Source organism: Nerophis ophidion, linkage group LG16 (assembly GCF_033978795.1).
Source record: "Nerophis ophidion isolate RoL-2023_Sa linkage group LG16, RoL_Noph_v1.0, whole genome shotgun sequence".
Classification (NCBI taxonomy): Eukaryota; Metazoa; Chordata; class Actinopteri; order Syngnathiformes; family Syngnathidae; genus Nerophis; species Nerophis ophidion.
Window position 1 is genome coordinate 12,813,380 of NC_084626.1, and position 15,831 is coordinate 12,829,210.

At 38.6% G+C, this 15,831-nt stretch overlaps 1 protein-coding gene across 4 annotated transcripts in view; it reads left to right on the forward strand.

Annotated features, from left to right (window-relative positions):
• wnk2 (WNK lysine deficient protein kinase 2) overlaps positions 1 to 15,831 on the forward strand; it is a 139,976-nt gene that overhangs the window by 36,339 nt on the left and 87,806 nt on the right. For all 4 annotated transcript variants that reach the window (XM_061874297.1, XM_061874295.1, XM_061874298.1 and 1 more), the window contains exons 4-6: positions 4,975 to 5,132; positions 14,599 to 14,687; positions 14,863 to 15,082. In XM_061874297.1, coding sequence (XP_061730281.1) covers positions 4,975 to 5,132; positions 14,599 to 14,687; positions 14,863 to 15,082 — 467 coding nt within the window. The remainder of the gene's footprint in view (positions 1 to 4,974; positions 5,133 to 14,598; positions 14,688 to 14,862; positions 15,083 to 15,831) is intronic.

Sequence of the window (15,831 nt, forward strand, 5' to 3'; positions counted from 1 at the left end):
TTTGTGCGGGTTCGCATGGTTCTGAAACGTCTGCCGGAAGACAGCCGTTCGAAGTGGCTGTTGCCGGGGTGGGATGGGTCCTTAAGTATGTTGGCTGCCTTCTTCAGGCAGCGGGAGTTGTACAGTTCTTCCAGGGAGGGGAGGGGTCACCCGATGATTTTTTTGGCCCGATTTGACGACCCTCTGGAGAGCTTTACTCTCTGCTGCTGTGCAGCTGCAGAACCATACGCATATGCAGTATGTGAGGATGCTCTCCACAGAACATCGGTAGAAGGACACCAGTAGATCCGGTCTCAGGTGGTGATTCCTGAGTACTCTCAAGAAGTAGAGCCTCTGTTGTGCGTTCTTGACGATGGCCGTGGTGTTGGTCCTCCAGGACAGGTCCTCCTCCAGCTGAACTCCCGGGAAGCGTAAGGATGAGACTCTTTCACACAGCCCCCATCGATGTACAGGGGCTGTATGGTAATGCTATTGTCTGTGGCTTTAATGCTAATGAGTTGCAGTTTGTCTCTAAGAGGTGCTAATTGTGTACTTTATACACCTTTTTAAATGTTTTTATTTTTTCATATACGCTGTAACTGTACACTTTTCCAATGTAATAGATCCCGTATATCACGCACCACAACGTACAATTAAGGAGTGAGACAGGAAACAAACATTGGCAACACTAGCATAGCTTTTTAATTACAGCAAGGTCTTGCCGCTGGGCCTTAGGCCTGTCGCACCTCCACCGGTGCCTGTGGTGGACTATGCATGGCAGGAGCGTCCTCTTCCCTGAGGCAGGCCTAAACCTGACCGCATACCAAAAAAGGTTTTGCTGCAGGGTCTTCAGCTGGGGGCCACCTCTCATTGATGTTATGCCCATTAGCCCAGAACATCTCCCGGTGGCGGGGAAGTGAACAGGGACGTCTCCCTGACACCCCCTGCAGCAAAACCTACTTAGATGTTGCTCCCCAAGCCTTGTTGCGTTGTTTTAGCCAGAGCCAGTGACTAGCTTTCTCTGCTGCTTCTGAAAGCTCCTTGGTGGATCTGCTCAGGGTGACTCCACGTAGTCCCAAGTCCCTGAGCAGGCGTGGTGTTGTTCTGCCCACAAAGCCCAAGTAAGCTACATGCTAACATTACACCAGGGGTCCCCAAACATTTTGACTCGGGGGCCACATTGGATTAAAAGAATATGGCCGGGGGCGCATATCCGACAGCATGGGGACCCATACATTACGCCAGACCTTGGCAAATTAAATACACATTTTGGATTGGAAACAGGTCTTGACTGCAGTCGGGCCAGGAAAGTACCCGCACTCTTTTTACACCATATGTTGTTCCAAAATTGTTTTTAGATCTTTAAGATGGAAACTGTAGCCGTCATTATGATGTGCAATGATGTTTTCTAATGACTGTAAGTCTTGAACTGTACAAAGTATTTCAATGGTTGGAATATGTGCTTTTCAATGGTATAAAAGTTACTATGGTAATCTAATTAGTTACTATGGTTATATTATTAGTTACGATGGTAATCTAAGTCAAAGCAGTTCAGACGAGGCACCAAGCAGTGTGGGTAGAGAGCCTTTCCACAGAGTGTTCCCAGAGCTACCTGAAATGTAAGTGTCAGGGGCAGACGCAGAAGGAGATTTTTACAACAAAGTTCTACAAGAAAAAGGATATTATATCAGATTGTTGGTGTTTTTTTTTTTTTACTGTTAGCGTTCACATTTCGCCTTGTTTGTTGCATTTTTGTTGTGTTTCGCTTGATTGTAAATAATGTGTATGGAGAGGGGGTGTGACGTTCATATGTTGTCAATATTCAGTGTTTTATCGCTCATAGTTATTATTGTAAATCCCACATTCTTTAAATCCAATGTGCATTCTGGGTTTCAGTAGAACATGTAAAATTACATTCCGTTTCCTTAGGCAGTCTCTCCTTACTTTTTTAGCATTCAATCAGACATATACATGTGAGGTTTTGTATTAGTGTTCCTAAAAATATGACCCAAACACACACATAATGTACAGCAGATTGTCACAGTTTATATTCTATATGTGTGTGTGAATATATATATATAAATATTTTGCACACACACACACACACACACACACCCACATATATAAGCTATATATATGTATGTGCGAATATTTATATATATATATGTATATATATATACACACATATACATATATATATATAAATATTCGCACACACACACATACGTATATATATATATATATCCATCCATTTTCTACCGCTTATTCCCTTTCGGGGTCGCGGGGGGCACTGGCGCCTATCTCAGCTACAATCGGGCGGAAGGCGGTGTACACCCTGGACAAGTATATATATATATATATATATATATATATATACATATACTTATATATATATAAATATTCGCACACACACAGATACGTATATATATATATATATATATATATATATATATATATATATACATATATATATATATATGTATATATATATATATATATATATATATATATATATATATATATATATATATATATATATATATATATACACACACACACACACACACACACACACACACACACACACCGGCCCCCAGACACATTTTTTTCTCTAAATATGACCCCCGTGTCAAAATAATTGCCCAGGCCTGCATTACGGTCTTTGTTCAATAAACAACAACATGGTAGGTTAGCTTATTGCTTTATTCTATACGCGTAAAAAGCCCACCCACATTTTGTAAATGTATAGTTGATTGTATTGTTACTAAGACGCTTTAGAATTGTTCATCAAAGATGTGGATAACTATATAAGAATTCATAAAATAGAAGTATTTTCATTGAGTTACATGCTAACATTACAGTCACATTTTAACATCATGCTAGGTTAGTTTATTAGTCAAAGAAAAACAAAATGATCAAACATACATCTCCTGCTAGTTGGCAGAGCTCTACACTCTCTTTGTATTTTTTTTAATAGTCCCATTTCAAAAATAAGTCACTACGGGGAAAAAGCCCCTCCCCACATTTGAAAAAAATGTAATTATTATATGAAAAATAATATAATAACAGTTTTGTGCCACTTTGCATTACATTTTAACATCATGCGAGGTCAGTTTATTAGCAGAAAACTAATAAAAAATTATCAAATTTACAACTCCCGCGATTTGGCCCTAACATTGCACTTTATTTTTATTTATTTATTGAAAATAGTTAATGTCAGAAATTATTCAAAATACGGGCAAAAAAAAAAGACAAACCACATTTTTTAAGTTATAGTTGATTGTAACGTTACTATGATGCTTTAGAATGGTTCACCAAGAATATAAATAGTTAAACAATTAATTACAAAATAACAGCCACTTTGAGTTTAGCAAACATTAAGTTAAAGTTAAAGTACCAATGATTGTCACACACACAATAGGTGTGGTGAGATTACCCTCTACATTTGACCCATCACCCTCACCCCCTGGGAGGGGAGGGGAGCAGTGAGCACCAGCGGTGGCCACACCCGGGAATACTTTTTGGTGATTTTACCCCCAATTCCAACCCTAGATGCTGAGTGCCAAGCAGGGAGGTAATGGGTCACATTTGTATAGTTTTTGGTATGACTCAGCTGGGGTTTGAACTCATGACCTACCGATCTCAGGGTGGACACTCTAACCACTAGGCCACTGAGTAGGTACTATTGCTAACATTGCGGTCACATTTTCATATCATGTTAGGTTAGCATATCCGCTCCAAAAAAATAAAACGATTAAATGTACAGCTACCACAGTTGAGATTATTTTCAAATGTATATTGCAGGGGTCAGCAACCCAAAAGGCTGAAAGCCATATTGGACCATAAATACAAAAAAGTAATCGGTCTGAAGCCGCAAAAAATCAATGCTCTCATATAAGTGTTATAATGATGGCAGCACATTATGTAAGTGGTTAATTAGCTGTATTAGCCTTCTATCATAATGACTATGTCGCTGGCTGGCGCAAATCTTAATTGACAGAAATGTTGAAATTTAATATTTATTCCTCACATTTTTACAACCTTGAAAAACATTAGTAAAACTTCTTAGAGGGTGAGATAACTCCTGGAATTGATAGTTTTAGAATGGCCAAATATATAGACGTGTGGGTCCAAGTTAAAGGAAATGTCTAATGGATTTATTCCAATCTTTGCCAGCTGAGTATCTTTTGCTGTGGTCTGGAACAACATGGCGCACAAACAACAATCAGAAATGCAGCCAATATTACTTACAGATAATGTGTCATGAAAGATGGAAAAATAAACTAAATACACATAAGTAAAGGAAATTAAATGGGTTCAAATATAGCTAAAAATTAGGCATAACGATGCAATATGTACATACAGCTAGCCTAAATAGCATGTTAGCATTGATTGGCTTGCAGTAATGTACTGACCAAATATGTCGGATTAGTACTTAACACAAAACAATTACAACAACAAAGCTCACCGTTGTGCATTCACACAGCATAAAATGTTTGGTGGACAAAATTAAACAAAGAAGGAGTGGCATAAAACATGTCTTTCTGTGGCAGCATCGGAGAAATGTGCACATGTAAACAAACTGTTGAGTCACAGTCCACACAATGGTGAGCTCATGGCCCGCTGAAATTAGTAGGACCAAACGGCACTTGCCAAATACTCAGTGAATCATAAACAAACACAAACATATTAAACAGTGGGCTTTCTAACAATTAGGAATGTTTGTGTCGTGTTTGTCCTATAGATACCATTTTACAACAAAAAACATTTTTCATCCCAATTTTGTTCCATTTCCATACATTTTTGAAAAAGCTCCATGGAGCCACCATGGCGCTAAAGAGCCGCAAGTGGCTCTAGAGCCGTGGGTTGCTGACCACTGGTATTGTGAAACCTTTTTCTTACTGTTGACAATCAAAAATAGGACACTTTTAATAATTAGCGGGCCATTGTCTAACTGAGACTCTATTCACATGTCACCCTGTTTCCACGGTCCAGGTACACCAGAGTTCATGGCACCAGAGATGTACGAGGAGCACTACGACGAGTCCGTGGATGTCTACGCTTTTGGCATGTGCATGCTGGAGATGGCCACGTCAGAATATCCCTACTCTGAGTGCCAGAACGCCGCTCAAATCTACCGCAAAGTCACCAGTGTGAGTTTACACTCCTAGGTCTTCTTTAAACCATGAAATTAACTACTTTTGAATTACCATCATATAAATTAATTGTTCAACATCCATTTTCTGTATTTAAGAAATAATGGAAATAGAGATCATCTGATCCAGCGTCAAACTTTTTAATATAAACTTTTTTTAATCTGGGCTGTTTACAAACAAGTCGAAGAAAAAGCAAAACGCAAACATATATTGAATTATTTCTTTTGATGTATTATTTAAAGAAAATAGCAAATAAGCTGGTGTGAAATGACACCCATTTTTCGAACCTCAGCTTTAAGTAAAAAGTTGATTTTACATATATTTTTTGGAATGTGAGTCTGTTCACAAAAATCTAAGAACAAGCAAAACACTTGCACATATTAAATGACATATTTAAAAAATCAAAGCAAATAAGGTGGGGTGAAAGGAGTTTTCACCCATTTTTTTCACATCTTTGTTCAATTAAAACATTTTTTTCCATACAATTTTAAAATGTGTGAGTCTACTTACAAAAAGCCAAATAAAAAGCAAAACACATGCACATATTAAATAATTTAATGGATTTGAAAAATGTATGAAATAAACTGGCATGAAATAACTTTTTGCGCCATTTAAAAAAAATAAAAAGCGGATTTTAGCTTTCAGTTTTTGGAATGTTAAAAATAAGTAAACACCTGGCATTAAAAGACTCTTCCTCCCATTTATAAACTGTTTCATAAAAAGTTCACTTTATTATTTTTTTATATGAGTCTGCTCACAAAATAGCCAAAGAAAAGTAAAATACATGCAAATATTAAATCGTTTTAACATCCATCCATCCATCCATTTCTATCGCTTATTCCCTTCGGGTTCGCGGGGGGCGCTGGAGCCTATCTCAGCTACTTTTAACATGCATTTTCAAAAATCAAGTAAATAAGATTGTAACAAAAGATTTACCAACCGTGTTTTGAACTGTTTTTACAAAAATGTTTACTTAATTTTTTTCATGCTAGTCTGCTCACAAAAAGCAAAACAAATCATTTAATATCTTTAAAAATAATAAGTAAATAAGCTTAGATTAAATAGCGTTTTTCCTTTTAAACTGCTTTTAAATGAAATGTTTACTTATTTTTTTTATGTGAGCCTCCTCACAAAAAAATCCAAAGAAAAAGCAAAATACATGTACGTATTAAATAATTTGATTAAAAGAAAAAAAAAAGAAAAAGAATAATAAGATGGCCTTAAAGGGGAACTGCACTTTATTTGGAATTTTGCTTATCTTTCACAATCATTATGAAAGGCCTGACGACGGACGTCATTCAACATTATTTTTTGCATTCTAAATATTTAATGAATGCGATCAAAGGTCTGCTTACAATGGAGTTTAAGGGAGCTGCACAATTCCGCCCAAAAAATAGCCCTTAAAAACACCCAAACACCTCCATTGAGGTTTGACATACATGATGTAAGTATATATGTAATACAGTAGCAGGCACATTTATGATAACATTTAATATTTACGTATTTTGATCATTTTAATCATAGCGGCACAATCATCAATCAATCAATCAATCAATGTTTACTTATATAGCCCTAAATCACTAGTGTCTCAAGGGCTGCACAAACCACAACACAAACCACTACGACATCCTCGGTAGGCCAACATAAGGGCAAGGAAAACTCACACCCAGTGGGACGTCGGTGACAATGATGACTATGAGAACCTTGGAGAGGAGGAAAGCAATGGATGTCGAGCGGGTCTAACATGATACCGTGAAAGTTCAATCCATAATGGATCCAACACAGACGCAAGAGTCCAGTCCAAAGCGGATCCAACACAGCAGCGAGAGTCCCGTCCACAGCGGAGCCAGCAGGAAAACATCCCAAGCGGAGGCGGATCAGCAGCGCAGAGATGTCCCCAGCCGATACACAGGCGAGCAGTACATGGCCACCGGATCGGACCGGACCCCCTCCACAAGGGAGAGTCGGACATAGAAGAAAAAGAAAAGAAACGGCAGACTAACTGGTCTAAAAAGGGAGTCTATTTAAAGGCTAGAGTATACAAATGAGTTTTAAGGTGAGACTTAAATGCTTCTACTGAGGTGGCATCTCAAACTTTTACCGGGAGGGCATTCCAGAGTACTGGAGCCCGAAATGAAAACGCTCTATAGCCCGCAGACTTTTTTTGGGCTTTGGGAATCACTAATAAGCCGGAGTCCTTTGAACGCAGATTTCTTGCCGGGACGTATGGTACAATACAATCGGCAAGATAGGATGGAGCTAGACCGTGTAGTATTTTATATGGAAGTAGTAAAACCTTAAAGTCACATCTTAAGTGCACAGGAAGCCAGTGCAGGTGAGCCAGTGCAGGCGTAATGTGATCAAACTTTCTTGTTCTTGTCAAAAGTCTAGCAGCCGCATTTTGTACCAACTGTAATCTTTTAATGCTAGACATGGGGAGACCCGAAAACAATACGTTACAGTAGTCCAGGCGAGACGTAACAAACGCATGGATAATGATCTCAGCGTCTTTAGTGGACAAAATGGAGCGAATTTTAGCAATATTACGGAGATGAAAGAAGGCCGTTTTAGTAACGCTTTTAATGTGTGACTCAAAGGAGAGAGTTGGGTCAAAGATAACACCCAGATTCTTTACCGAGTCGCCTTGTTTAATTGTTTGGTTGTCAAATGTTAGAGTTGTATTATTAAATAGAGGTCGGTGTCTAGCAGGACCGATAATCAGCATTTCCGTTTTTTTGGCGTTGAGTTGCAAAAAGTTAGCGGACATCCATTGTTTAATTTCATTAAGACACGCCTCCAGCTGACCACAATCCGGCGTGTTGGTCAGCTTTAGGGGCATGTAGAGTTGGGTGTCATCAGCATAACAGTGAAAGCTAACACCGTATTTGCGTATGATGTCACTCAGCGGCAGCATTTAGATGGTGAAGAGTACAGGGCCAAGGACCGAACCCTAGGGAACTCCATACGTTACCTTAACGTAGTCCGAGTCACATTGTTATGGGAGACGCACTGCATCCTATCAGTAAGATAAGAGTTAAACCAAGACAGGAATTCGTGTTTTGATACGTTCTAATAAAATATTATGATTGACGGTATCGAAAGCAGCGCTAAGATCGAGGAGCAGCAACATAGATGACGAATCAGAATCCATCGTTAGCAATAGATCATTAGTCATTTTTGCGAGGGCTGTCTCCGTGGAGTGATTTGCCCTGAAACCGGATTGAAAGGTTTCACATAGATTGTTAGACGCTAAGTGTTCATTTAACTGCTCCGCAACAATTTTTTCGAGGATTTTTGAAATAAAGGGAAGGTGAGACACCGGTTGGTAGTTTACCATGAGGTCAGGATCGAGGTTAGGTCTTTTAAGAAGAGGATGAATAACCGCTTTTTTGAATGCTAGGGGAACAGTGCCCGAGGAAAGTGATAAGTTTATAATATTTAGCACTGATGGACCTAATAATACGAAGAGCTCCTTGATCAGTTTCCCAGGAAGTGGGTCAAGTAAACATGTTGTTTGTTTTATGCCATTTACACGTTGTAACAATTCCTCTAATGTTATTTCCTCAAAACGAGAGAAACTATTTTGGAGGGCAGTATCCGCCGTATATACAATCGTATCTGTGTTAATAGAACCCATTTGTAGCTGGGACGCATTGTCTTTAATCTCCTTTCTAATGACTTCAATTTTCTTACTAAAGAATTGCATAAAGTCATCAGCTGAGTGGGTGGAGCTACTGGAAGGAGTCCCTTGTTGGGTTAGCGATGCTACCGTACTAAACAAAAATTTAGGATCGTTTTTATTACAGTGGATGAGATTTGAGTAATATTTAGTTTTAGCTAAGGTAAGCATGCGTTTATAAGTTATTAAACTATCACTCCATGCTTGATTGTGCACCTCAAGTTTAGTCGTGCACCATTTGCGTTCCAGCTTTCTACATAATAATTTCTGAGCTCTAGTTTCTTCTGTAAACCATGGGGTACGCTTTTTTGGAGCCTTTTTTAACTTTAGCGGTGCTATGTTATCAATGGTTTCGCGCAGGGCGTCGTTAAAGTTGTTAGTGAGGTTATCAATAGAGCCCACATACTTTGGGAATGGTGCCATTACCGAGGGCAGTAGGTCAGCAAGAGTTGTCGTTGTGGCCGTATTAATGTTGCGGCTACTGTAGCAATTATTATTATTATTAGCTTGCCGAACATGAGTCTGAACCTCAAATTTTATAAGGTAATGATCGGACAATACTTTAGTATACGGGGGTATCGTAAATTTGGAAACGGTGATACCCCTGACAAGCTCTAGGTCTAGCGTATTACCGTTGCAATGCGTGGGTTCATTTATTATTTGTGTGAGACCACAGCTATCAATTATGGTCTGGAGCGCTAAGCACGGTGGGTCCGATGGGGTATTCATATGGATATTAAAGTCGCCCATTATGATTATATTATCGGCTTGTGTCACTAGATCAGCAACGAACTCTGAGAATTCATTGATAAAGTCCGAATAGGGCCCTGGGGGGCGGTAGATAACAGCCAGGTGTAGAGGCAGCGGTGTGACAGACCTCATAGTAAGCACCTAAAATGATTTATATTTATTATTTATGTTAGGACTAAGGTTAAAGTTTTTGTTGTATATTAGTGCGACCCCCCCACCCCTTTTAAGAGGACGGGCAATATGCGCATGTGGAGATGCCTCATTTAGCGCAAAAAAGTCGTTTGGTTTAAGCCAGGTTTCGCTGAGACCGATGACGTTAAGATTGTTGTCTCTGATGATATCATTAACTAACAATGTTTTGGGAGACAATGATCTTATGTTTAAAAAACCTATATTATAGGTAGTGGGCTGTTTTAGAGAATTTTTGATCAAATTATCCGTAGTAGCAATATTAATAATGTTGTGTTTATTATGCCCAGTGCATTTAGTATAATTACAACCATATCTAGGAATTGATACGATGGGAATTTTCCGATTGTTTGTTTGTTGCTTTGATGGAATGCCCTCCCGGTAACAGTTCGAGATGCCACCTCAGTAGAAGCATTTAAGTCTCACCTTAAAACTCATTTGTATACTCTAGCCTTCAAATAGACTCCCTTTTTAGACCAGTTGATCTGCCGTTTCTTTCCTTTTTCTTCTATGTCCCACTCTCCCTTGTGGAGGGGGTCCGGTCCGATCCGGTGGCCATGTACTGCTTGCCTGTGTATCGGCTGGGGACATCTCTGCGATGCTGATCCGCCTCCGCTTGGGATGATTTCCTGCTGGCTCCGCTGTGAACGGGACTCTCGCTGCTGTGTTGGATCCGCTTTGGACTGGACTCTCGCGACTGTGTTGGATCCATTGTGGATTGAACTTTCACAGTATCATGTTAGACCCGCTCGACATCCATTGCTTTCCTCCTCTCCAAGGTTCTCATAGTCATCATTGTCACCGACGTCCCACTGGGTCATTATTGTCACCGATGTCCCACTGGGTGTGAGTTTTCCTTGCGTGGGCCTACCGAGGATGTCGTGGTGGTTTGTGCAGCCCTTTGAGACACTAGTGATTTAGGGCTATATAAGTAAACATTGATTGATTGATTGATTGATAAACTGCACGCATTATAGTTTGCCACCTCAGTAGAACACATGTCCAACTCTGAAACAATCAAAGCAGAAAAAACTTGTTCTAATTTAATTGACTCCTTACCCAGACCAGTAGTCTCGCATCTTCCATTTAAATCCGGCTTCAGGATGGAGGGAAGTGGTGTTCTGTGGGGATTAGCCTTCTGCTTTGTTTTTAGCCCCGCTCGGCATCCGCGTTTCCGATCACACCGCTGGCGTCTGCTCCGTAGACGGCCCCCGCTGCTACTATACTCCCATGCTTCACAAGCAGCTGGATGTAGCCAGCGAAGTATTTCCGTGCTAGTTAGCAGGTCTAGCAAGCACGCGTCTATCAGTCCAAAACGGCCCGATATGTCCACATCCAGAAGTGTCTGGCGGTCGTACGTGATCACGGAGTGACCACGATGTGAGCCAGCCATAAAGTTTGTAGAATTGTCCGGTATTTCTGCCAAATGTTTCATCTTTAGCAAGAGCTCCTCAATGTCGCAGCCCTTCCGGGCGCCGCCATCTTGGAATCAATCATAATAAAAAGACCAGAGGTGGGTAGTAACGCGCTACATTTACTCCGTTACATTTACTTGAGTAACTTTTGGGATAAATTGTACTTCTACGAGTAGTTTTTATGCAACATACTTTTACTTTTACTTGAGTATATTTATAGAGAAGAAACGCTACTTTTACTCCGTTCCATTTATCTACATTCAGCTCGCTACTCGCTACTTTTTTTTTAATCGATCTATTAATGTTTGTTTTGGTTAATGACAGAGCTTCAAAGTAGAATCTACGCATGCCTGCCTTTCACCAATCACATGCAGTCACTGGTGACGTTGGACCAATCAAACAGAGCCAGGCGGTCACATGACCCGACTTGAACAAGTTAAAAAACTTATTCGGTTGTTACCATTTAGTGGTCAATTGTACGGATTATGTACTGTACTGTGCAATCTAATAATAAAAGTTTCAATCAATCAATCAAAAGTGTAAAGGAAAAAAGACACTTTTTATTTCAACCGTACTTCCCGTCAAAAGCCTAAAGACTGATCGCACAGTTCCTGTCTTCACAATAAAAGCGCCGCTCCATCGCGCCTGCGCTAACAAAATAAGAGTCTCCGAAAGCCAGCGCAAACAAGCTAGCAAGCCACGGAGTTTGCCGCCAATGTATTACTTGTAAAGTGTATACAAAGGAATATGGAAGCTGGACAAATAAGATGCCAAAAACCAACGACTTTCATGAGGTATTAGACAGAAAAGAGGAACTTTTTTTCTCCTCCATTTGAAAACGTGAACGTCTGATTCCAATCATTGCAAGTCATCAGAATCAGGTAATACACCAACTTATATTCTTGTCTTCATGAAAGATAGGAATCTATATGTTAAACATGCATGTATATTCATTAAAACACCTTTAACATGTCAACAAAAACGGCAAAATAAATAAATAAAAATTATATACTGTAATATAAATGTATATATATATATATATATATATATATATATATATAATATATATATATACACATATATATATATATGTATATATATATGATATGTGTGTGTATAAATGATTTGTGTGTGTATGTATGATGTGTGTGTGTATGTATATGATGTGTGTGTATGTATATGTATATATGATGTAGATCACCTCGACTTGGTCATTTACTAAGTAATTGATAAACGTTGAAAAACTTATTGGTGTGTTACCATTTAGTGGTCAATTGTACGGAATATTTACTCTACTGTGCAATCTACTAATACATGTTTTAATCAATCAATCAAATCAATGAATGCCTACTGAGGCTATGGTGCTGTTAAGTTATTGTGGCTCAATGTGCCATTTTTTCATTTTATTTTAATGTACTATTATTTAATATATAATATTGTTTTATTTGCTTAAGAGATATTACTGGCTCTGAATTTGTTCATTGCTATTTTTATGTTTTTGTGCATTATTTTTTGCCGTAATCAGGCTACTCATCAGTTACTCAGTACTTGAGTAGTTTTTTCACAACATACTTTTTACTTTTACTCAAGTAAATATTTGGGTGACTACTCCTTACTTTTACTTGAGTAATAAATCTCTAAAGTAACTGTACTCTTACTTGAGTACAATTTCTGGCTACTCTACCCACCTCTGAAAAAGACCCACAACGCTCGCTTTTTTTTTTCTTAATCACTGATTTCTGCTCCCTGCAGACTTTGAGAGCCAACAAACATAATAAACCATCACTTACTGTATATTCATATATTCATATATTCCCATATAGATTAAAAATGTCTCATAATCCTTGTGAAGAAACGGGGTCGGGGCTCAAAGGGGCCCGTTCTGTTGTTCTGGCCATTTCCATGTCTGAAATGGCTGTCAAAGTGTCCCAAATTGTCGGAATATGTCCTCAGACTTTTTCTGTTCAGGTGAGAGGCATCATTTATGATCTACTATAAACTTCCAGGACGCAAGGAAGCGAGGAAACACCTCGCCAGTCGATTTCATGTCAAAATTGTACACAAGCTTCACAGCGCCGCTCTAAATAGTTTGTCTGCGTTAGCGCTCGTAACAAAAATATCACTAATGCTCTTGTTAATGTTAGTATTCAAATTGTGTAATGTCAATGGAGTATTGTTGGCACTTTTTGGATGATTATTTATTGAATTTTATGGTCAAAATAGAGAAGCTCGTTTTGGCTCCGCTGTAAGCGGGCTTTTATTATATTTATTTTCAAGTTATAATTACTTTTTTTTTTTAAATACATCCGTCGTCATGTCTTTCAGAACAATTGTGAACGAAAGGCAAAATTCCCCCAAAAAGTGCAGTTCCCCTTCAAAAGACTTGTCTTCCTTTTTTAAACAGTTTTTTTTAAACTAAAATGTCCACTTATATTTGTTTATTGTTAGTCAGCTCACAAAAAGGCAAAGAAAAAGCAAAACACAAATACAAATCAGAAAGTTTTTTGGGCACTACTGTTAATAACATTTTGACTGTAGCCTTATCAGTTTTTGGATTGTGAGTCTCTGTAACAAAAAGCCAAAGAAAAAGCAAACTATATGCACATATTAAATCATTTGATACACCTTTTAAAAGATTAAGTAAACATGATGACATTAAAGGATTCATTTGCCATTTTTTAAACTGTTTTTACTAAAATGTTCACTTTATTTTCTTATGTTGGATCAAACTTGAGTTTGTTAAACTTGGGGCGGTGTGGCTCAGTTGTTAGAGTGGCCATGCACCCAGTGCCACCCACACTGGTTTAAATGTAACTTAGACAATGGGTTTCACCATGTAAAGTGCTTTGAGACACTATAAAGAAGCTCTATATAATTGTGATTCACTTCACTTCACTCCTTGGCTTTACATCTTTTTTTAAATGTAAGTCTGCTTCTGACAGAAAAAATCCAAAGAAAAAGCAAAACACATGCACATATTAATTCATTAATATTTAATATATCAAGTTAAGTGAACAAGCTGGCGTATACATACTTTTTGCCCCATGTGTATTTTGAATGACAAGTTGACTTTTGTTTTTTCATATTTGAGTCTGCTCACAAAAAAGTCAAAGAAAAAGAAAAAATCATACAAATAGTGAATCACTTGATGTATTTAAAATATTTAGAAAAACTAGCTGTCATGAAAGGACTTTTTTTTAACTATTTTTCTAATGCCTGTCTTAATACAAAATTAACTTGGCTTAAAAATAGTCCTTTAATTGAAATACAATTGTTCCACAATATTATATTTTGCCCGTAATTCTCAAATAATTAGATAAAAATTGGATCAACTCAATTAGATTGTTTTTCATGTTTGCTTAAGACAGATCAATGACTCATCAATGTTTCCTTATTATTGTAGTTTTCATAATATTTTGATTTCCACCAGGGCGTGAAACCTGCCAGCTACAGCAAAGTAAGCGACCCGGAAATTAAGGAGATTATCGGCGAGTGCATCTGTCACAGATGCGAGGAAAGGTAAGCGGGCGGGGCTTGTTGCCTGCAGGTAGACGTTGACCTTTCAACTCAGCTGTTGTGTTGCTGCTCCTGTGTTGTGACGTCAGCGCCAGTATTTGTCCGTTTGTGTGCTGTGTAGCGTTCGCTCTCACCTGCGTCGGCCTCGGTGACCCTTTGTTTGGTTCACCTGCTGCAGGTACTCCATCAAGGACCTCCTGAACCACGCCTTCTTCGCAGAGGACACTGGTGTGAGGGTGGAGCTCAACGAAGAAGATGATGGCAAGAAGTCCTCCATCGCTTTAAAGCTGTGGGTGGAGGATCCTAAAAAGCTGAAAGGGAAGTACAAGGACACGGGCGCCATTGAGTTCACGTTCAACCTGGTGAACGAGGTGCCAGAAGTTGTGGCGCAGGAGATGGTAAACATATTTTTATTATAATTGCCATTAATCGGCTCCACGGTTATGTAGCATACTGTTTGTTTCTCGAAACTAACTCTTCCACTTGCTGCATACAAGAGGGTGAAAAAGTGTCAAAACTATTACTAGTCTGACAAATACATCAAATGGTGGGGCCGTTATCAAACCCCAGTAATTATTATTAACTTAAAATTTCTAACATAGCTGAATGTCATGTGCTAAACCTTGACGGTAACTTCTGGGTGTTTTGCCAAATCAAAAACAAAATTTGGTACAAACCAAACAAAATAATTTTGCAGGGATGCAGGCAGGACTCTCAGCAACTCATTGATCAGAAGTCATTCACCATTTGGTTCATAATTATAACACTTTGAGGATATCTGTATTCCACGCAGTGGCGGGCCGTGCGTTTCCCCCCAGGCCTTCATTGATGTCCGACTTCAATGATTACCTCTCAAAATACCATAATTGATGTCACCACATAACCATTGCTGGAGAAATACTATACAGAAACACATTTACGCCCTACTACGCATTTAATCACTTCAACAGTGTACAAAACGGGTTATTTTGTGGCACATTTAAAAAACAATTGAAACGCATCAGCAATTAAAACATATCTTGCTTGGTACTGTCAAAATTGAAATTGCAAATAAACATATTAAAAGTGAAAAAATATAATATATGAACTCACAGTTAATAGAACCTTTTCGACACTGTATAAGCCAGTAGTACCCCTCGTAGTTGGT